Consider the following 23,104-nt stretch of genomic DNA (forward strand, 5'->3'; position numbering starts at 1 on the left):
CTTGGCTTCTGATTGGTTACTCCTAACACCGCCCTCTGGAAATTGCGGAAGTGAAACTTATCAAAGTTAACATTCACAACACCAAGTGACACGAGTGGTCCAGCTCCTGAAACGAAGAAAATCATCTCACAGCGATGTCTTTGTCCTTTGAGGGGAGAGTTGTGCTCGTCACAGGCGCCGGAGGAGGTATAATTAGAGTGTAAACATTGCCGGCTGTTAGCTTGTTCGTCATGGATACAAACGCTATGTACCCTCACTTTAAGTAGGTTAGCTTAGTATGCTATCCTGCTGGTCACGATTATTAACTCAGTGAACAATGTGATTACTGTGACGGAATTGTAGAGGCATTTCTGTCTTCTTGTCTTGTGTCAGCTGTTCATGTTGCTGCTTTGCTAATGAGAGTCTGCATGTTACAAATCAACAAAAAAGTAAACGATCCGACATAAAGGACATAACCTCCCTAGAAGCCATGTAACGCATTTGTAGATATTCTAATGAGCTGGCGAGTGGGGGGGATACTAGGCATCTTTTCCAGTCGACCGCAGGGTTCAAAGTACTTGTGCAACCATGCCATGTGTGTGAAAGGGCGCATGCTTTTAAGACCAAACACTCAACGCGGGTGTGTTTTAGAAAAAATAATAATGTGATGTCTCTTCATGTCTGCAGGCCTTGGAAAAGAATATGCATTGGCATTTGCAGAAAGAGGTGCATCTGTTGTAGGTAAATATGGACTCTTGGATGTACTGTGTGTCAAGTTCTTTTGGATTTATGCCAGCCTGCACTTCACAAGGCCGAGAAGATTGCAGAGGACGCTTTATCAACTCAACTCCAGTAGACTTTGAGTTTTACTTCACTCAAGATCGAATAGAATTCTCATGATCTTTGATGAATACACGTACCTGTACAATCATGTGATGCTTATTTTTAACAATATATTCACAAATAAGCCAAATTTGACAAAACACTGTGTTTTGGAAGTACTGTTTTGCTGGGCCGCATGCAACGTCTTGTCCGTTTGCAGTCGTTATGGGCTCAAGTGTGTGCAAACAAGTCATAGTCGTAGCGAGACGTCAAGTGAAATCACAACGTAAATGCCGCATGCATTAATTCAAATAGGAATCTAAAAGCACTCAGTTTGTGACATTAAAAAATAACAACAAAAACAAGCAACAGAAGGAATTTGTATTTCTAAACATTTGTTTTGCCTTTCATGTTTTTTTTTGTCACTTTCTGCTACAGCATCCATTAGTTAATAGGCCAATAATGTAAATTAGACAATAGCATCATCTTGCCTCATCCCCACCCACTACCACAAATAAATTGTAGTACTGTGGAGACTCACTGGAAATGACATTATTAATACCATTATTATAAAGTAATATCGCAAGAAAAAAGGCTACATTTAAGAGAGACAAAAGTAATTTAGTTAACAAAGTTACATCAAGGATCATCACATGTTCACACATGCAAAGTTGGAATTTTTCAAGAGTGAATTTGTAATAGTAAGAGGAATAAAGTGTAATTTTATGAGACTAAAGTCATGGTATGACAAGAAAAAGGTAATTTTAGGGGAATAAAATTGTAATATCATTACAAGTAAAAATCCAATATAACATTAGAATATAAAAAAAAAAAGGTGTATAATTTTGCAAGAAAAATTGAGTTGTAAATTTAATATAGCAAGAAAAAGTCAGTAATTTAGGGGACTAAAATTGCTGTATTCCAAAAAAAATGTATGGAAAAGCGTCAAAATTATATGAGAATAATATAAATAACATAAAGAGAAAATGTCCTGTAATTTTAGGGGAATAAAGTGAAGTTGGAATATGCCAAGAAAAAAATGACAAAAAAGTCATAATTTTGAGAAAATAAATGTATAATATCAGGGGGAAAACATGTTTAAAACTCATAACAATGAAAGATGTGTAATTTTTGGAGAATAAAGTTGGAATATGACAAGAAAAAAAAAACATGATTTTTACAAGCACAAAGTTCAAACATTACAAGAAAAAGATTGAAGTTGGAACATTGCAAGAAAAGAAGTCAACATTTTACAAGAGTAATTGGCATTTTATAAGGAAAAAAAATGCATGCTATGGTTAATTTGGTGAGGGGAAAAAAGTAGTGATAATTCAGTGTGTTTGCAATAAAACAGTAATATTGAAAATAATATTCTCTTAATTTTATGTTTCCTTTCAGCAGGGCCCTGATATTCCCTCATAATATTGGATATAAGCTTTGTGTTTTTTTACTTTTAGAACATGGTGTGTTTTCTCTTAGGTGTCGTCTGCCTGCTGTCTTTTGGAGTTGAACTCTTTAGCCTTGTATTACTGCTGACTGTAAAGGAGCGGTAATTTGCATAGTACGCTGCTAAGCTTGAGTTAAGCAGGGGCGCTTCATGCTACTATGCTAATGCTGTATGTCACAGTGGCATGCTTGTGGTCTTACGCCGCATCCCAGGATTTAAGAGGATAAATCATAGCACATTATAGTCTGTATTGATGGTATGTATTGATTGACACAGTGATTTAGTCTCAGCCTATCCACACACGCTGTAAGCTATAAACATCTAAATATTAGTGCGCTTGGCTATATCTTCCATGAACTTGCCCCTGAAGTGTATGACGAGGCTAAGCTAAACTCCCCTAATCACCGGTGGAGAATTGTACTTCTCACCCATTTATTGCTAATCTTTTCTCTCCTCTTGCTACATTAAAGTGAATGACCTTGGGGCAGACACTAAAGGGGGCGGTAAGAGTTCTGCGGCTGCTGATAAGGTTGTGGAGGAGATAAAAGCCAAGGGAGGCAAGGCAGTGGCCAACTACGGTGAGAAGTTTTGGACTAGCCTCCATCTTGTCCTCCAGCCTTGTCACTATATCTGTTTATGCTTACCTTGTCACTCTAGTGCCCAAATAAGGCAAATCCTAACATCTCTGCGTAGGAGAGCAGATTGCCTTTATCATCTTGTTACATAATACACTGCAACTTCTAACGTCGAACACAATCTGTTCCAGAACGCTGCTCTAATTTCAAAACAGCATTTTCCCATGGGGAATCAATTAGAATTGAAATAATCAAACTGTGGCCATCATAACCAGTGTGTCATAAAGTGCAAAAATAAGTCAACCACTGGTATTACTAAGACCTATAAATAAAATGGAACATACCGGTACAGTACGGAGCGGCCAGGACATGGTTCACAATGGCAGTGAAGTTTTGCACGACTTTTAAGCCACAGGTTTTTTTTAGAAAATGTTGGCTGAATTCCAAATTTGGACTTTGGGTTCGTTTACTTCGGAGTTCAACCACAATTTTCTGGATAAAGATGCCCTCAAAATCCAGGGTGAACCGGTGTTGTTGATGTGACCGGTATACCTTCACACACAGACTTTCAGTAAGCATCTGATGGGTTCAGGGTGTTTTCCTTAGGCTTTTTTTGTGTGATGCCGCTCCAGAAGGGTACGAGTGATGGGAAATATGACAAAGATTATACTTTAAGTCAGCTTGTTAAGAGTGGTTAACTTCTTTTTACACTTGTTAAGCATGTTAAAATGTGGCAACAGCTTGACTGTGGAACAGATTAATTCTGTTTCCATCATTCAGTAGTCAGTCGTGGAACGAATTGTGTTGGACCTCAAAGGCTCTACTGAATTTTTGAAGTTGGTACATATGGTTTTTAGATGCACCTCAAATGTGTCATTTCCAAGTACTTCTAATTTTAATGATGCACTGCAATCCATAAAAATCAAAATAGTTAAATGTAATTGCATTTTTATCCTGTATCTCACATTCTTTTGTACTTTCCTCTGCTCAAACTGTCAGTTTATATAGAAAATCACTCATGCTGCACATTTTTAAAGTTTGGCTTTTCTCCCCCCCACCACGGTGGCCTCGGCCTTGCATGCACAGACTCTGTGGAAGATGGAGAGAAGCTCATTCAAGCGGCTCTGGATGCTTTTGGAAGAATAGGTGAGTGAGCTAATCGATCGGTCAAAGCGAGAAAAGAACAGGTGGGTGATCAATACCATTAATCATGGCTAGCCCTCAGTTCCAGTGCTGTGCTTTAGTACGGGCTCACTCACTGTTAGGAGAGCGGTTCTCAATGTTATTGTTCGACACGCTGACAATCCTTGCCACCGCTTGTATTGTTTTGAGTTGATCATTATATGCATGTATGCCATTAATAATGTCATTCTTGTTTTTCAGATGTTGTTGTGAACAATGCCGGGTAAGTCATCTTATTGTGTCTTTTTGGAAATCCATCACGGTGGTCATTGCACCAAAGACTGAACATTCCTCTCCTCTTTGCTAGGATACTTCGCGACCGATCATTTGCCAGGACAAGTGATTTGGACTGGGGTAAGAAAATAACCACACACACACACACACACACACGCACATATATATATATATATATATATCAGTAATATAAGAAATATAATATTTATTGATGTGTGTGAGTCTACACACGCACACACAGTATATAAAATATATAAATTTAAAAAATAAAGTAATACAACAATATAGAAATAAACTTGTGTAATTATTAATAAGATACAAGTATTGTAATATTCCAAGAAAAAACAATTACAAGGAAAAAAACATAACATTTTAAGATAATTAAGTCATAATTATGCAAGAATAAATTAGAAATATTACGAGAAAAAAAAAAACTTGTAATATTATGAGAATAGAGTCATAGCATAAGAAGAAAAAGCTCGTACTGCAATTTTATAAGAAGAAAGTTGTAATATGAGTAAAAAAAACAAAACATGATTTTACAAGTCTAAACATACTGCTATTGCAGCCTTGAATATCGTCCGATACCGATATCAATCCGATAGCAGCGTGTGGAATGTTAGAAAAGGCTTGATCACGTGATATTACTCAGAACAGTAATCAGAAACAGTAGGTATTGTGATGATGTGTTGTCTGTGCTGGACTTTGGAGCCCAGGATGCAGAGAACAAAGGTAGGTGCTTAACAGGTCTTTAATAGTCACTGCACATATGCGTGAAGAACAAAAAACAATGGTGCCGGTAAGACAAACAAAAAGGCACCGTGAAGAAAATGGTAATAAGGAACACAGAGATTAACCAATAACCGGCCTGATGGAGGTACAGGATGAGCAGCAGAGGCGCGAGCTAGGCAGACTGGATGGCACCCAGGAAGGCCAACAGCTAACTAGTTAAACAGGATGAAGCGTGGCTTGGCGTCGTCACCATGAGGAATAGCAGAGTGCCATCCAGCCGCAGCAGGTGAGCTGAAATGGATGATACAGATGAAGAGCAGCCGCGGCACGTCGTCCCATGTTAGCTGGCTCATGCCAACTCGGTTTGTCTCGTTAGAACACATGGGAAAGGGAAAGAAATATGTGTTCATGTTTCACATAAGGATTGTGGATGAGGGGCAAAATAAAAAATAAAAAAAAACTGCAGTTTTCCTTTAACCTCACTTTTATGTAGTTTTGTTGGGACCCCTCCCCCCCAAAAAAACCACAAAATAAACACATTAATCTGCTGCAACCACAATGTAAAAAAAAAAAAAAAAAAAAGTCAAACTAAATATCAACATTCTAGAACATGTACTAATGTTTAATAAAAAAACCCCAACCGTTGCGGAAGTGTGCCGACGAGGATGCCCTATGTCTGGTAATGTGCGGGAACATGCTACAGTAAGTTTGAATGCTTATGTTTTGTTGTTGGAAGCAGAAATGAGTGTTAAGGATGTAAAATGAGACAGGCAGAAACACAGTGTCAGCCTTGATGCACTGCTGGGTTGATGGACTGTTACGCGGGACGCCGCGTATGCATGAATGCGTGTGCAGCGCAGCCGATGACTGATCCTTGCCGTCACATTTACATACCTCTGGTCCTCTCTTTAAGCCGTAAAATTCAGAGGTCTGGCAACCTTGTCTCGATACGGTCCATCGCCTTTCTCTTTTGTGCGGTCCATGTGTTTGTTACGTCGTGTATCTCTGCACAACTCCGGTACAAATGCTGCTTGTCCTAAAATGGGGCCCGTGGCCCCCAATGCATTGCATAACATTGCACAATACATAACCGGGGCGGACGTTTACCGAGGTGTTTTTTTCCTGAATAATTTGCAACAATATGAGGTTAATTGGCGACTCTAAATTGTCCATAGGTATGAATGTGAGTGTGAATGGTTGTTTCTCTATATGTGGCCTGCGATTGGCTGGCGACCAGTCCAGGGTGTACCCCGCCTGTCGCCCGAAGTCAGCTGGGATAGGCTCCAGCATGCCCCCGCGACCCTAATGAGGATGAAGCGGTATAGAAAATGGATGGATGGATGGATGGATTGCAAATATTGAGGGAAAGGCTTCTTGAGACGTCATCTGTACTTCTGTGAAGAAGGTGTCGGACGTTTCGCTCCTCATCCGCTCCTCATGGATGAAGAGCGAAATGTCCGACACCTTCTTCACAGAAGTACAGATGACGTCTCAAGAAGCCTTTCCCTCGATGGACAACTCCTGTACGACTGAGAGCCTACACAGACGTATTGCAAATATTGTACCGCTATAAACAGTCGTACCTCGTTTATAGCGGGTAATTAGTTCCAGACCCGAGCGCGATAAATGAATTTCCGCGATATGGGATTCAATGTTAATAAATGGAATATTTTACCATAGACAACCTGTTTGGCTTTCTAAATGCTGTTTTTAACCTTACAACCCTGTAGACATGAAATAACACACACTCCATTTATTCATCGTTTACACCGGGTTGCACAGCTACTATGCTACTGGGACTCTAGACACCCGCTAGCAAGCAAGCTAGGGAGCTAACCAGTCAGCCTCAAATTCCTTCTTCCTTCTTCCAAACCTAAGAAGGGGTTTCAAAGTGAGGAGGATGGACAAAGTAAGAAGCCACAAACTTACCACTTCCACACGGAATAGGAGAGCCTTTTGTCACTCTGCATTCATGTATGTCTACATCAAGTGCAAGGCAGGGTAATGTAATAAGGATGGATGCCTCATCCATGTAACATTACTGCTGTTTTTACTAAAAATAGATCATAGCCTACCACGAAACAGTGATCATTAATGAATTCATTTCTGAAAAACTGCGATACAGCGAGAGAGCGATAATTGAACCACGATATGTGAGGCATGACTTTGCATTTACATTCAGTTTGTTCTCCCACTATTTGAGAAGCACTGAATTAAGGAAAAATGGAGTGCACTACTTGGCAGTAACCAGCAGAGGCACTGTTGATTAAGTCTCAGCTAGTTTTTGGTCAAACGAAGAACAAACCATGACATATAACAATAAAAATGTATTATATTAATAAAAAAAAAACAATGACTCGATTGCCCATCTGTAGTTTTCATGAGATATAACGGAATTGTGAAAATGTTCATTTATTGTGCCGTCATCTCATCTCAACCTCTCACAATTGTGTCTTCAGACCTTATTCACAGAGTTCACCTGCGAGGCTCGTTCTTGGTGACGCGTGCTGCCTGGAACCATATGAAAAAACAAAAATTTGGCAGGTAAGACTACTACCATCATGTATTAGTAGTGCATTGAAGGACACATCCCACCCCGCCCACCTTCTGCTACCAGGCAGCAAATACACACACCCCAGACTATGACATTGTTTTTATCCTCAAGCCATCACCAAACTTAATAATGCTCTAAAAATATAAGGATTGTGTCATAAATCAGGACTATTTTATGCACTACTTTAGGTACTTTTTGTTTTGTGTAGTATTTATTAATTTTTTTATTGATTTTCATATAGTTTTTATGTCTCATGTTGTACATTTGTGCTCTCTCTACCGTAAATTCCGGACTATTAAGCACACCTGATTTTAAGCCCAACCCACAAAATGTAATAAGAAATACAAATTGCATATATATAGGCCGCAGTTGTCTATAAGCCGAAGGTGCCCACGTTGTAACATGGGATATTTACAGAGAAAGACGCACTATAAACTTTGCAGAACCACCTTCACTTCATGTTCCCAATATCTCCGGGAGCTCCGGTGATGTGACGTGTGACGCTTTTTTCCATTGGAGTTTAACTGCTGCCGCGGTCCAATCAGAAGCTGTAGTAATTCTACACTTGGTCAAACTTACTGAAGATTTGTCAGATCAAAACACAATCGCTGCATAAGACTTCAAAACATATTAGTGTCCACTTCAACTATAAACTTTGCAATCCCACCTTCACGTGATGTTCCCAGTGTCACTCGTTAGCTCTGGTGATGTGACTTGAGACGCTTTCGCCCCACCCCATTGGAGTTTAACAGCTCCCGAGGTCCAATCAGAAGCTGTAGTGATTCAACACTTGATCAACCTTACTTAAGATTTGTCAGATCAAAACTTGATCTGCTACTTCCTGGATCTGCACTGTGCAGCAGCATTGGAACTGTATTCTTTTAGCCATAAGTCATCTGCATCTTTGTTTAAGCCGCAGGGTTCAAAGTGTGTAAAAAAAAAAAAAAAAAAAGTAGCAGCTTCCAGTCTGGGATTTACGGTATTTATCTATTATATCTACTAATAGAAAGTTGCAAGGTACAACCAGATTGGACAGCATCAAAAGCAGTGTCATGGAGCCTCAGGTAATAATACATAAATCAGCCACTTCCTAGTCCCTAATATGGTGACCTCAGTTGATTTCATGCTGTTACAAGAAAAAAAAGATCTGCATTGTAATAAAAGGCTCAGACAGCACATTTGATATAGACATGCACATCATCCCAGAGGAAAAAAAAATGTAAATTTGATTATGCAGCTTTTAGGATTGACCTGGATACCAATGCCAAACACACTGACTGAAGGTGCTGATTCTGCTCAAAAGTCAACATTAGATTTACGCTGTGATGATGGGAGAGGATGTAAAATGAAAGGCAGGTGAAGGTCAGAAGGATTACGTTGCTATGACCTTTTGATTGTATCTACTTTAAGCATTATGGACCTTTTATAATTATAAAATCAATAGGTTTCTTACCTGCTCAATGCGCTGTTACAAAAAAGGGAAAGGTTGGTTCTGATAGAAAAGAGATAAAGAACGTGTGATAATTTGATGTTTGGCTTTGGCTACCTGGGCCATCTTGTCATTTAAAATCAGTAGGGTTTGCGCGTTCTTAATCAAGCCTTGACCTCAGCTACCTCGTCCATCATGTCATACCTCATTCTAAACCATCTTCCTCCCATTGACTCCAATGTGATGCCTGTCACTCCGCATTAACGCTAACTTGTCCCTGTCCAGAATCATCATGACGGCTTCGGCCGCAGGCATCTACGGCAACTTCGGCCAAGCCAACTACAGCGCCGCCAAGCTGGGCTTACTGGGCCTGTCAAACACCCTGGCCATCGAGGGCAGCAAGTACAACATCCACTGCAACACCATCGCTCCAGTTGCCGGGTCGCGGCTCACCGAGAGTGTCATGCCTCCAGGTAAGCAAAATAAAATAAGAGATGCTCTTGTTCCTATCACAAGCCTGTGTACCCACAATCAGGTACAATTAGTACATATGTTTTCTTAGGACATACTGCAAATATATGAATCAAAGATCCTCTGTATGTCAGGAGCACTTTACGGTTTATAAAGACCTACTGTAAAAACATCATTCGGAGATCCTGTATATGACGTAACCACAATGTGTTTTAAGGTGATACTGCAAAAATGCTAGTGAACGATCTTCCATATGACATAACCGCTATGTAAGATGTTCTCAACCAGTTTGGCTGTGGGACCCACCATCACCCCGTGAAAAAATGCTAGTCCAGGAGTACACAAGACAAAAAAGATTGGGAAACTCTGGTCTATATGACAGGAGCTCTTTGCTGTTTGTCAGACCCAACTGCAAAAACACTAGTCAAAGATCCACTGTGTATAGACGGTAGTGCTCTGCTGTTTTTAAGGACCTATTGCAAAAACACTAGTCAAAGATCCTCCGACAGCTGTGTGATGCTGTTTATACGAATCTGCTGCTGCTGCAAAAAAAGTCAGTCCCTCCCAAGTTGTCAACTGAACTCACGGGCTGGTCTGATGTAATTCATGGATTAGTGGAAGACCAGTGAGCAGTGATCGCTGTTTATTTAGCCCTGGAATGAAACCTCATACTATTATTCTAAGATTTCTAGAATAGATCTAGTCAAAAAAATAGGGATTTACTTACTGAAACTGACAGATCGGCTGCAAGATAGGCTAGAAAGACGAGTGACAACAATCAACGTTCTGCTAGCAATTCACATCGAGCACACTTGCAGGTGATACCGGCAACCAGGTGCAAACAAGCTGTTGTGAAGAGTTGTTGTTTTACTGGCAGTGATAGCTACAACAGATACCATGTTTGGTGCCTAGCAAGTGCATCAGTTAGGAATTAGCAATGCATTAGCCGCCATGAGCACTACACTGGCTTTTTTGTTTTGTTTACTTTATATTTCCATCTGCGGGGCAGTATTGAAACGTTTATTCCACAAAGTTTGCCGATCACCTGATGAGGCGAATCCATCCATCTTCTACCGCTTATCCGAGGTTGGGTCGCAGGGCAGCAGCCTAAAAGGGAAGCCCAGACTTCCCTCTCCCCGGCCACCTCTTCCAGCTCCTCCCGGCGGATCCCGAGGTGTTCCGAGGCCAGTTGAGAGACATAGTCATGAGCTGTGGTCATGAGCTTTGGGTAGTAACCGAAAGGATCAAGGGTACAAGCGGCCAGAATGAGTTTTCTTCGTAGGGTGGCTGGGCTCTCCACATAGAGAATGTGAGAAGCACCGTCATCCAGGAGAAACCCGGAGTAGAACCGCTGCTCCTCCACATTGAGAGGAGCCAGGTGAGATGGCTTAGGCATCTGGTCAGGATGCTTCCCGGACGCCTCCTTGGGGAGGTGTTCAGTGCACTTCCGACCGGTAGGGAAGACCTCGGGGAAGACCCAGAACACTTTGGAGAGACTATCACGGATCTAACACAGGAAATATGTCTTTGAATGTTATTTTCATGCCAGAAATAAAAAGATGAACGTGTTTTGGTGTCATCAGCATTTAAAGCCCCTGTGAAAAACCAACATGACACAAATACTTTAATCTTTCCAAACATATATACTGTAGACTTGCTAGTATTTTTGGGCACCGTTCTGCCCTAAAATGTGTGAGTAACAAATGTCTTCTTAGCACAACACACGGCGCAGAAACACTGAAGCAGAAGTGATTCTCGGCCGTGCAATGGCAGATGTGCCCTGAAAGGAGGCTGTCGTTTGTAGCGCCTGTGTTTGTTTTATTTAGATCTCGTGGCGGCGCTGAAGCCGGAGTACGTTGCTCCCATGGTGCTCTGGCTCTGTCATGAACAATGCCAAGAAAACGGAGGACTCTTTGAGGTATCACGGCGAGGTCTCACTCCCACTGTTGTTTCTCTTGACAGAAGTACAGCACGTACTTGTTCCAACATTTGTATGATTCATGTGCTTTCAGGTTGGCGCAGGCTGGATTGGCAAACGTGAGTCGTTATTTTGCTTTTATTCCTCCGGAGGGAACGTCTGTATGCATCTGTGATGTTAATTAGCCCACAGCTCCGCCAGTGCTGCATGTGACAGGCTTAAAAATGACCTCTTAATGTGCATGTGTGCAGTGCGCTGGGAGAGGACACAGGGCTGCATCACCAGACAGAAGAACCAGCCCATGACTCCCGAGGCTGTCAGGGACCAGTGGGACAAAGTTTGTGATTTTACTGACTCCAACAAGATGACTTCTGTGCAAGGTCAGTGATGCTCTGGCAATGAGGGGCAGTGAGGGCTTTGAGGTCAGAGACTGGAGGTTCAATCCTGGCTGGATTAACCAAAGGGGAGAGCAAAGTGACTCCACAGTATCCATTATAAAACAGAACTATCCGACTAGAATTTTTACATTAGAAGACAATTTAACATGATTTCTTAACATCGGTCATAAAATGGTGTCTCTTGTTTTGACAAAGTTTTGTGAAAGGGTTGACCAACTTCAAGGTGCTTTCAATGTGCTTTCATCCAAAACTAAACTTGATGTTGTCATTCCTGCGCCGTTCCTTTGTTTACTCAAAAGATCGTCTCTGTTCTAAGATGAGTAGTGACGTTTTCTTTCCAGAACCGGGATTGGTTTGGACCAATAGCGACACTAGGGACCATCCTGTGCCTTGCTTTGTGAGAGCTCATGTTTTAAATCCAAAAGCAAGAGACCTATTGATTTTGAAATGCATGTTTGAGGTACCTGCTGTCAAGTCATATCAACCCCACAACAAAAATCCAGAACATTCCGAACATCAGTCAGGATTTTATGAGATTGAAATTGAGCGTAGCACTCCTCAGACTAATGGTGTCAGAAGTGGGACAGTTAGCTTTGAAGCCACCTATGGCATTCCCAATTTTCAGGACAAGGGGACACTGCGTACAGTCGTCCCGCGGTATGAGCATTGCGCCTTTACGCTATCGCGGTTTTTCAAAAATTAATTAACAAATGATCACTTTTTCGTGGTTGACTACAGCCTACTATTACTCCCAAAAAATGTTCCTTTTAAACAAATGTTACGCATTCTTGGCCCAAATGAAGCATTTTCAAGCATAAAAATGTTCTTGAGGAACTAAAATACCAATACAGTTTGAGGCAATACAAGATGTTGATAAACTGTAGTCTACACTGGCCACTAGGTGTCACTAGTAACACGCACCAGACTTGACAGCCAATGACAGGCTTTTATTTTATTTTTTTACAATGATTTATCTCACAACAGACACAATAATAACATAAAAATAGTCATCATCATCATCATCATAATAACATAGGCTACTGTTGTGGCCGTACTCAGCTCTGAATCCCAGACATCACTTCCTGTCCACACGTCCGGAAGACATTTACTGAAACACACATGAGCACGAGTCTTATTTATGTCTTAAATGGCTTATTTTCTCGGATTATATCTACGATATTGGGTAATATGAGTATAAATGTGACTATAGGGGTGTTGTTTCATGTCTACAGCGCTCTAATAAATGGTAAACATTGTATTTATCTACAGGCTTTTTTATGCTTTTAACCACAAAAATATTGTATTAATATTGAATCCTATGTTGTGGAAATTCACTTATCTGGTCTGGAACCAATTATAAAGTGATAAATGAGGGATTACACTACAGTATTTTTGGCCAACAGACTTAGATTCACATCCAAGTTAAACTACATCTGAGATTTCAGTGACAAAAAGTGTCAGAAGTGGGATGGCCGACTCTCAGGTGATTTCAGGCAGCTGTTGTAGTGTAGGCAGAAAGCAGAGACCAAAAACAGTGAATCAGAATGTTGTTGATGCTTGGACAACCTGAGGAAATGAGAAGAAAGCTATTATTTTCAGTGCGTCATCTAGTGGAACATTGCAGGAAAAATAACAGCAAATGAAATACATTATTGTAAGATGGGCTAGACTCCACATTAGGTTGTATTTGGTCCTTGTTTATTGTGATTGATCTACCTATGCTCGAGACATTAGTGTTCAATACTTTGCTAATCTTTAAAAGATCCAAACCATTTTCTTTCCATCTCATCTGTATTTCCCCTGCGTTTGCTTCCAGCAGAGTGAGTAAATATGTGGTTAGAGGTCAAGAAAAATGGAGGAAATAAGTATAGGTGAGCAGGGTGTGCTGCGTTAATTATTTATTTATTTATCGGCCGCCTCCTGCATCCCTTTTTCAGACGTGCACTGGCAAGAAGGACGGCGCTGTTCGCGTTGAACCGCACGGGGGTGGCAGGGTCCAACGGGAGCCAGCCGGCCTCATTAGCGTGGCTTTGTGCTGCCTCATTTGTAGCTTATTACCGAGGCTTGTTGCTATAACTACCTGCCAATGAGCGCAGACTCTCCTTTTTAATTCTGTAAGTGAGATTTAGTCGGTCCCTGAGCTGTTTCTGTGGTCTCTTGTTCCGTCCTGTAGAAGCGCTGCTGTTCTTGATTAATCAGTGCAAGCAGAAACGCGTTGCTACACCCGGGTTCAGGAAATGTTTGCTTTTACCCAAAGATTGTGTTTACTCCCAGAATTCCTCTAGTTTGTTCATAGTGAATAACAAACCCGAGTGTCTTGGCTTGACATACTGCTCATAGGGTCCCTCAAACTGGGCACTCCACACATGGCCTCACAACTAACCATCCCACTTCTGACACCATAAGTCACACAAGTCTGAGGAGTTGTTGGTTTACCATGGATTTCAATTTGGGTCTGTTGGGTAAAAAAACCAAACAAACCTGTACACCATTAAATAGAGGTCATTTCTCAAGTGTCCTTCAAATTGGGCCCTCAGTGACTCCATTAGTCACGCAAGAACGCTACAGAACTGAGTAGCAGAACAATAATTAACTTTTGGTCTAAACACAGTCCACAATGAGCCATGCAACTCAACCCCATCACTCTGTTGCTCCCCACAGCCCCGTAATCTCTCACCTCTTTTCAGAATCTCTCCAGTCCATTATGACTGTGCTGTCTAAGGTTGAGTCGGGGCACGATGTTGCCGCCGGCCCAACTGCCGGTCCTGCTGCTGTGGCGTCCTCCAGCTCCGGCATCAACCCTGTGAGTGGAAGCGGTTAATTCTGCCTTTTCCTTATCTTGCATGCGTATTCTGTGCATGCTTTTAATCTGTCAAATGCGCCTGCAGTGCTTGGACTCACTTTACTTCACACTGAAATGATCACACTATTTCATTTCAAGACGATGCAACGACAACCATTCAGACTTTTTTTTTCTCTCTTCCATTTCATTTGATTGCATGGATAAGTAGTGCATACATTTATGTGTGTGTGTGTGGCTGAGCATATTAATGATTCATTACTGGACTCCCAATCTTTAACATCAAGGCTGGAAAGCAGCACGTCCCCCATGTCTGCAGTCTTAATTAAAAATGGGCCTCCAGTGGTTTGGAGCAGTTTTCATCTGGCTTCTGGTCACTATTTTACAAAGCGGGAGCTGTGACATGCGGGCTGAGCGGCACCGGCGTGAACAAAAGCCCAGAATGGGGGGTTGTTAATGAGACTAATGAAGAAGCAGGCCACCATGAGTGTGTCACGGATGCTGATTTGACGATTAGAAATGCATCTATTAAGTTTAATACATCCTATTTACTGTATTCTTATGAGGCTAAATACATTTTCTCATTTAAATTGTGTCCAAACTTTTGACTACTAGTACTGTGCATGAGCACATCTCATGCAAGATTGAAGTGAAAAGCTTCTCTTTGTGTTAGACGGTAGCAGTGGGTCAAAAACTTCCTCCGACTACGTTCAGCGTCTCACACATGCAGTGCATCCTGTACGCCCTGGGCGTGGGCATGTCCACCAAGGACCCAGACCACCTCAGGTACTGAAGATAGTGTGTTCAGCCACACACATGCTCTTATTTGTCTCATTTCAAATGTGTCTTCTTTTTTTTTTTTAGGTTCCTCTATGAAGGCCATCCAGATTTTAGCTGTCTCCCCACGTTTGGGGTCATTCCCTCTCAGGCGGCCATGATGGGCGGCCTGAGTGCAGTGCCTGGCCTCGACATTGACCTCACGCAGGTTAGCGAATGTCATTCTCCGCTGCATCCTTCCACATGTAAATGAAGTCCAACATCACCTGACCACTGATTTTGTTAAAAATTGTGAATGTATTTTTGCATAGGAAATAATCCCCCCTCAACATTCTTAACTGTCATATAAACTCTGTTAAACTCTGTTAATCACCAATTAAAAAAAAGTTAAAAATTGATAACAAGACAGCTCCTTTTTGTGGCGTAAGTGTTGCAAAAAAAAAAAAAAGCCACAGAAAAAGTAAAACGTGCACAACGTTCCTTCCTTTTGATGCCGTTGAACTGAAGTCTCGTGAGGTACGCTAACTGTTGTTTATTTCCTGTTTTTACAAATATCCGCGTCAATGTTTGATTCCGTGTGTGTTGTCAGGTGTTGCATGGCGAACAGTACCTGGAGCTCTACAAACCACTTCCTACTTCTGGTACGTAACACAACAGTACCCTCCCCCCTAATTTAAAACAGCACGGAACATCAATCAAAATCTTTGACACCTCTCTGAAGGAATGCTGACCTCGGAAGCGTCCATCGCGGATGTGCTGGATAAAGGTTCTGGAGCGCTCATTCTCCTGGATGGTAAGTGACAGGAAGTGGTGCTGGACTTCATGGTTGTTAAGCAGCGCTCCTCTTGCTTGTGTTCCTACAGTGAACACCTACAGCGGCGACGAGCTGATCTGCTTCAACCAGTTTTCGGTGTTTGTAGTCGGCGCTGGAGGCTTTGGAGGCAAAAGGACATCTGAGAAAGCCAAGGTAATGTGTGCAGTGATAAGGGACATGAGGAATAACAAACAAGGAGTCATGCTGTGTGTGTATTTGATTCCCTGCAGGCTGTGGTGCAGCCACCACAGCGGGCGCCAGATGCAGTGCTGGCGGATTCCACCACCAGAGACCAGGTAAAGAAGGCTTACTCGTTACTAGATCTTGTCTCCTTTCTTAACATGCCTTGAAATCTGAGGTCGTCTCCTTCCTGTGTGCTCCCAGGCTGCTTTGTACCGTCTGAGTGGCGACTGGAACCCCCTCCACATTGATCCCAGCTTTGCCGCCATGGGGGGTAGGTCTTTAGAAATGTCCGGCCCCATGAAAAACACGCGAGACTCCATCTTTCATCGTGCTGTAGGCTTCCAGGCGCCCATCCTGCACGGTTTGTGCTCGTTTGGATTCGCAGCGAGACATGTCCTCAAGCAGTTTGCCGACAACGACCCCTCCAGGTTCAAGGCCATCAAGGTGTGTACTGTGAAGTACTGGTGGAAATCAGTGTACTCACACTTTCTCTGTAGCTTGCAGCCAATCACATCATTACACAGCACCGGACCACTGCACCGTCCCTAACTTTGTGGATCATTTCTCATCTTTTTTTTCTTTTTTTTAAATTTCTAATCCTGAAAGATGGTGGTTGTCATTAACTGGCGGGAGGAGTGATTACATTACTGATGACACTTCTACATTGCGTGTGCGTACGTGCTTGTGCCCGAGCGTGTTTTGACTGGGTGGCTTATTTCTATCTTGAAGGTGGTGGTTCTCATTAACAACTGGCGGGAGCAGCCCTCACATTAATTGCATAACAGTGCAATCATAAACGCTTATGGCATCTATTATGTTGACATGATGACTGGGTGTGTTTGTTTGTGTGCATGAGGTGTACTATGGTTTATTACTTTGTGGCTTATTACAAGTATGTATTTTTACTATGCAAAATGGTGGTTATCGTTAATAACTGGTGGGAGGAGCAATTGCATGAGTTACATGACATGTACATGCGCCCGTGTGCGAGCAATTGTGACAGACCCCAAGCGTGCTTGACTTTTTGGATCATTTTGCGTTATATCGTTCAAGGTGGCGGCTATCATTAATAACTGGTAGGCGGTGTGATCGATCCTTTGATGCTTTTCTGTGCTTGGTAATCTACTGCTTCTTGAATCACTTGAGTTAAAATTGAGTGTACGACTTGGCGCTGTTGGGGTCTGCCATGGCAAGGCTGGCATGGAAGCAGGAGTTCAGTACATGCACCCAGTCCAATTTTGACTCTGATCGTTGTTTTGTTTTTTTTGACACAGGTGCGCTTTGTGAAGCCAGTGATGCCTGGTCAGTGCCTACAGACTGAGATGTGGAAGGAAGGCAGCAGAGTTCACATCCAGAGTAAAGTCAGTAAACACAACATGGAACGTTTCAGTGTGGCTTCTCTGCGTCTGACTCATTTTTCTGTCTTCCAGGTGAAGGAGACGGGCGCTGTCGTGCTATCGGGCGCTTATGTGGATCTACACGAAACGGCGGAGGAGTCAGCCAGTGTTCCTCAGGTGTGTGAAAGTCTCGTCAAAAGGAAGCCGTGAAGGCCAGCAGTAAAACCGTGTGTTTGCAGGGCGGCCTTCAGAGCGAGCTGGTGTTTGCTGAGATCGGCCGCCGCATAAAGGAGTCTGGCGGCGAGCTGGTCAAGAAGGTCAACGCCGTCTTCGGCTGGGAGATCACCAAAGACGGCAAGAATGCCGCAGAGTGGAGTGGGTGTGCAATTTCTGACCTCACATGGTGGCCTCTGTAGCTATCACCCCGTCATCTTATCCTCTCTTCTACAGTCATCGATTTAAAGAACGGGAGTGGTGCCCTGCATCCCGGGCCTAGCGGCGGCAAGGCGGACGTCACCTTCACTGTGTCAGATGAGGACTTCATGGACGTGGTGCTGGGAAAACTCAACCCTCAGAAGGTACACTTTGTCTTTACGCACGCTGCTTTCTGATGACTGTGCTACATTTTTTGTGTGTGAGTTTGTTTGGGTTGAGTTCAATTCAACTTTATTTTGGCAAATTCTTGGCTTGTTTGAGTTACCTTTTCTGTTTTGCAAAATTTGTCTCCCGCCTTTTTAATATATAAAAAAAATCTATATACAGTCTATGGTTTTAAACCAGCTTTTAAGTGAGGTGTGACTCCCCCGTGTGGTGCCAGAGGCATGACAGCTTCAGAAAAATAAAGAAGAAACACAAGATGACATTTCTTTTCCAAATGAATATTATTTAATAAAATATTAAATATGTTTTCAGACAAAAGACGATCAAAACATTAGATCACTTGGAATATTTGTCAGTGTACGTGAAACCCAAAGAACTGCCATGCTGCTTTTTTTTGGTATTTAAGATTTGTGGGGTGGGGCTTCCAGAAAGACAAAGACAAAAATAATAAATAATTGTATAAAATAAAAAGTATCTATTAAAAGAAATGTGATGAAATATTTAACAAAAGGTGGAGATCTCCAAACAATTTTGAGTCATGTTTACAGTGTCCACGGGGATACCACCTGGATGTGTCCTCTGCCCACCGTGCATGTCTTTAAACAGACAAAGGAAAGCATCATGTTTTCTTGAGTTCCTCTACCAAATAAAGAGTTTTACAGCTTCGATGTCGTCTCTGAGCAGTAAAGTAGTAACACCAGCCTTGAAAGCTGTGCTGTAGAAATAACGAGCTTTTGAGTGGAAGTTGTTTCCCCCCTTTCTCCTCCCTTCTTGTACATGTGAGTGAAAGTGGCCAATTTGTAAAGACTTCTTCCTTTCATCACATCACAGTCCATAAGGGACACTGGCCTCTTTCAAGCAGCTAATCAATGGGCACCATTTGATATCTCTGCAGCATTTCATCTGTTACACGCGGCGGCCGTCTTCGTCATCAATTTATATGGCGGGCCATGCCGCTCCGTATTGATCCTGGTGTTTTTAAAAAGCCTTCAGGCAACTGGAGAAAGATTAGCTGGTCCAGGACGCCGCTGTCATTGCCCCCACGTCTATGATGGAGTGCAGCCTCATTTAAAGATGTCACAAGCGTCTTTTTTTTTTTCTCCTTCTACATTCCTAGGCCTTCTTTTCTGGGAAACTCAAGATTCGAGGAAATGTCATGCTGAGTCAAAAGCTGGAGGTTATCCTGAAGGATCATGCCAAGCTGTGAACGCCCACCCCTCCAGGATGGAATGCACATGGATAGAGGACTGAATTAATGAATGAATGAAAGTAACATCCTTAAATGTGATTGCTGGGCTTACTTTCTGCTCGTTTTCTGTATCTGTCCCCATTAAAAGTCCTGATTTTGTTTTCCCCCCTGTGATGACATTAAAAATGTGTATTAATGAACTGAACTAAAACTGTACAGAAAGCTTATTTTCCAAATGTGTCCGTGTAATAAAATTAACTAAAGACTCAATTTCTTGTATGTTGACTTTATGGATAAATTTGTTCCACGACCAGGATGAAAACCACACTGCTCCTCCTGAATCCGAGAGGTGACATCCCATGAAAGCTAGCTTCTGCAGCCGAGGATCGGACCAAGGTCCCTGCTTTCGGCTGCCGACCAACTCACTCTGCACCCGACCCCTTTGGCCCCTCCTCTCAGTGGCGAGCACATTGTAGGGGTGGGGCCCGTGTCGCCTCTTTGGGTGTTTCGCCATCGTGCCCCATCTCCAGGCTGGCTCCAGAAGGGGACCTTGGTGACACACATCCGGGCCCCTTCGTCTGGTCCCTCACCTCGGAGCTGTTTCTTGGGTGACCCTACCATGGGCATAAAAGCCCCCGACAACTTAGGTGCTAGGATCATCGGGACACGCAAACTCCCCCCCATGATAAGGTGGTAGCTCAGAGAGGAAAATTAGTCATAAATTGTCATCAAAAAATACGAATCATAAAATACAACAAAAACAATTGACTCGATTTGTTGTCAGTGTTCCTGCATTATATTTTTTATTATGTATAACTTAAATGATACAGTTTGTACTGCATTGTAAAATGAAATCAAAATTCACAGTCGGAAGAAGGAAAAAAAAAAAAAAAAGCACTGACTTGCTTTGCGCAGAGTTTAAACGGAAGCTTGTTTTCAAAAAGAAAAGTCAAGCTGTTTGATAAATATTGATTATTTCTCTCTCCATCCTCGTGTAGAAGCGGCACACAGTTGTTGCCTTTGATAAAATGCGTTTTTGAAGGTCTTCCCAGTCCTTTTCTATTGTACATATACTCCCCAGAGGCAGGAAAATAAACATGAATTGCACAGTGATTGTTCATTCAGGCCTGCATCACCAAAGACAGAAACAAAGCGTCCATGTGCCTTTTCTTACCACTGCACGTTTCATAAATACAAATGTACACAATTCTTCAGTGAGTGGCTCACCCGCTCTTCTCTTAGTAGGAAGTACAACTACGACTTCTGCTTTTATACAAAATACCTCCAGTAGGAACACAATGAAAAGAAAAACATGGACAACAAGCTTCAACAAGTCCAATGATGATGTTATGAAATCCAAAATTGGAATATTACGACAAAGCTGTACTTTTAGGACTAAAAAGTCAATGTTTTTAGGAATAAAGTTGCAATTCTACAAGACAAGCTATATTTTGTAATCTTGGGGGAACTGGGCTGTAATATGAGAAAAAAGCAATACAGTAATATGAGAATAATGTTGATATATTATGAGAATAGAGTCAGTTTATCAGGAGGAAAAAGTTCTAAAAATGTTTTTTCCCTATAAAATCATAATGTTAAGACAATTAGGTTGTAAGACGAGTAACAGCTTTTTCTTTATGATCTTACCAAATAGCTTTCTACTAATTATAACTGGCTTTCACTGAAATTGGGACTTTGTTCTGAAAAATGACGATTCTCGATATTTAATTGTGCCAACTTGTCACCCCTAACATTTTCTTGTAATATTAGCACCTTATTTTTGTAAAAGGATGGCTTTTTTCTTAGTAATAGTTATTTTTTTTTGCCAAATCACGACTTTTTCCTCGTAATATGACTACCTTATTTGATGACTTTTTCTAGTAATACGACCATATGTTTGTAAAAATTCTGCCTTGTAATATTGCACACTTATGACTTCTTGTAATTTTGCAAATGCGTTTTTTTTGTGTGTGCAAAATTAAGATTTTCTCATTGCAAAGTTCTGTTATTGTGGCCAAATTTGGACTTTTTCTAGTAATACTGTGACTTCCATCTCACAAATGATGACTTTATTTTTGTATTACAACTTTGTTCCCCGCAAAATGACGACCGATTACTCGACGCTTGTAAAATTACAACTTCAGCCTGGCATAAGTCCAACTTTTTTTCTAAACATTAAGACTTGTACGACTTTATGGCGTAGTTTGTTTGTATTCAGTGTGGTCCTAACTCTCCTTCATGTGACATTTACAATGTTTTGAGCCTTGTGGGGACTTGAAAAGTAGGGCAGGTGTTGTTTCTACGATGGCAGAAAAAAGATGTGATTTTCCCCAAACAGGAAAGAGAAACTCGTCGATGTTATTTGCTGTAACGAAGAGAATACAATGCAGTGTGTGCTCTTATTGGAACAAAACCTCTGTGCTATACAGCTCAACACTTAAATGTAGCTCACCTGTTCCTAGCTTATAGTAGGGAACATATGAAAAAGCCCATGAAATGAAATGAGAGCTACTTTTGTGCAACTTGAAAGCTTTTAAGGATGAAAACTGCTGTCAGGACTGTGCCAGCAGTGGCCAAAAGATTAAGGGCACTTGATACAAAGGTGTGGATATCATATCAACGTACTGTACATGGTATTTACATTATTGTTTACTTAGCTTCACCTCGATGTGCAAATGATGCGTCGCCTGTCTCGTGTGAATCACGTGTGCCAGCCCAGCTTGTCGGAACGACGGAAATAAATGTCATTTGTGCAGGCATTTACACTGGACTACTACCTGATAGGGTGCGTTTATGTAGAGCAGGGTTTCCCAAAACAAGGCGCGGGTCAATATATTTGATTTAGAGATCATCCAGCAGGGCTATTCGTAAAAAACGTCTGCCTTCTGTGTCGTTTACGTACAATATGAGACAATACAAGATGTTTTTAGCTTGGGAAATCCTGACTAGCCTCAGAGTGAGCGGTAGCAGTACCACCGGTACCTGTTCCCCACAGTTCAAATGTGCTTTAGATGCCAAACGTAGCTGGATGGAGAGTGGCGACGCTTATCTTAGAGCACTTCAGGGAACACTTCAATCAGTGAAGGATGAAGAAGCTCTTACCTCCACCGTGGCAGTGTAAGTCTTGTAGAAAAAACACCCTGTGTCCACTTTGGGTTTTAGAGTACAGCGTGTGCGCTCGAGCTGGTGAACCAAGAACCGGAACAGGACGGGAAGCTCTCTCCATCTAGATGAACTTGACAACGTCGTTCTTGAGGTTGCCTTGGGGGTTGTTGTTGTTGTTGTTGGTGCTGAAGCGGTTGGGCAGGATCCTCATCTTCATGGTGCCGTCGGCGCCGCAGGAGAAAATGTGATTTGCCGGCCCCACCTCGATCTGCATCACGCCCGTGCCGAGGTTCCTGAAGAGCGACTGGCGGGCGTGTTCGTTGGGGAAGCAGTAGAGCAGACACTGCGTGGCCAGGTTCCACACCTGACGGATTCCACACATTGGAAACACTTTCTCAGCAGGATTACACCAAAAAAAACACTTTAAACAGGACAGAGCGTGGGGGCAGACCTTGATCTAACCCAGTGCTTCTCAAATAGTGGCGTGGTGGGGGGTTGGGAGGGTGAGAGGCAGGGAGGACTTTCAATATGAGTGCAGACCTGCCAACATGTATGAAT

At 42.1% G+C, this 23,104-nt stretch overlaps 2 protein-coding genes across 3 annotated transcripts in view; one reads left to right on the forward strand and one right to left on the reverse strand.

The window, feature by feature from the left end:
- Window positions 1–41: 41 nt before the first annotated feature.
- On the forward strand, window positions 42–19,711 carry hsd17b4 (hydroxysteroid (17-beta) dehydrogenase 4). The gene is made up of 25 exons (XM_054774241.1): window positions 42–186; window positions 667–720; window positions 2,719–2,826; window positions 3,910–3,969; window positions 4,207–4,228; window positions 4,313–4,359; window positions 7,431–7,515; window positions 9,240–9,427; window positions 11,252–11,343; window positions 11,438–11,462; window positions 11,595–11,723; window positions 14,429–14,544; window positions 15,215–15,327; window positions 15,406–15,526; window positions 15,908–15,959; window positions 16,040–16,111; window positions 16,182–16,285; window positions 16,363–16,428; window positions 16,517–16,586; window positions 16,653–16,759; window positions 17,590–17,676; window positions 17,746–17,829; window positions 17,892–18,027; window positions 18,103–18,230; window positions 19,370–19,711. Exons 1-25 carry the CDS (start codon window positions 135–137, stop codon window positions 19,457–19,459), a joined length of 2,208 nt encoding a protein of 735 aa, XP_054630216.1. The 5' UTR covers window positions 42–134; the 3' UTR covers window positions 19,460–19,711.
- LOC129180127 (dmX-like protein 1) overlaps window positions 17,636–23,104 on the reverse strand; it is a 51,055-nt gene continuing 45,586 nt past the window's right edge. The window contains exon 50 of one of the 2 annotated variants that reach the window (XM_054774240.1): window positions 17,636–22,910. In XM_054774240.1, the coding sequence (XP_054630215.1) occupies window positions 22,668–22,910 (243 nt within the window). In that variant the 3' untranslated portion in view covers window positions 17,636–22,667. The remainder of the gene's footprint in view (window positions 22,911–23,104) is intronic. The other variant, XM_054774239.1, reaches the window with a different exon arrangement.

Source organism: Dunckerocampus dactyliophorus, chromosome 4, assembly GCF_027744805.1.
Source record: "Dunckerocampus dactyliophorus isolate RoL2022-P2 chromosome 4, RoL_Ddac_1.1, whole genome shotgun sequence".
Taxonomy (NCBI): Eukaryota; Metazoa; Chordata; class Actinopteri; order Syngnathiformes; family Syngnathidae; genus Dunckerocampus; species Dunckerocampus dactyliophorus.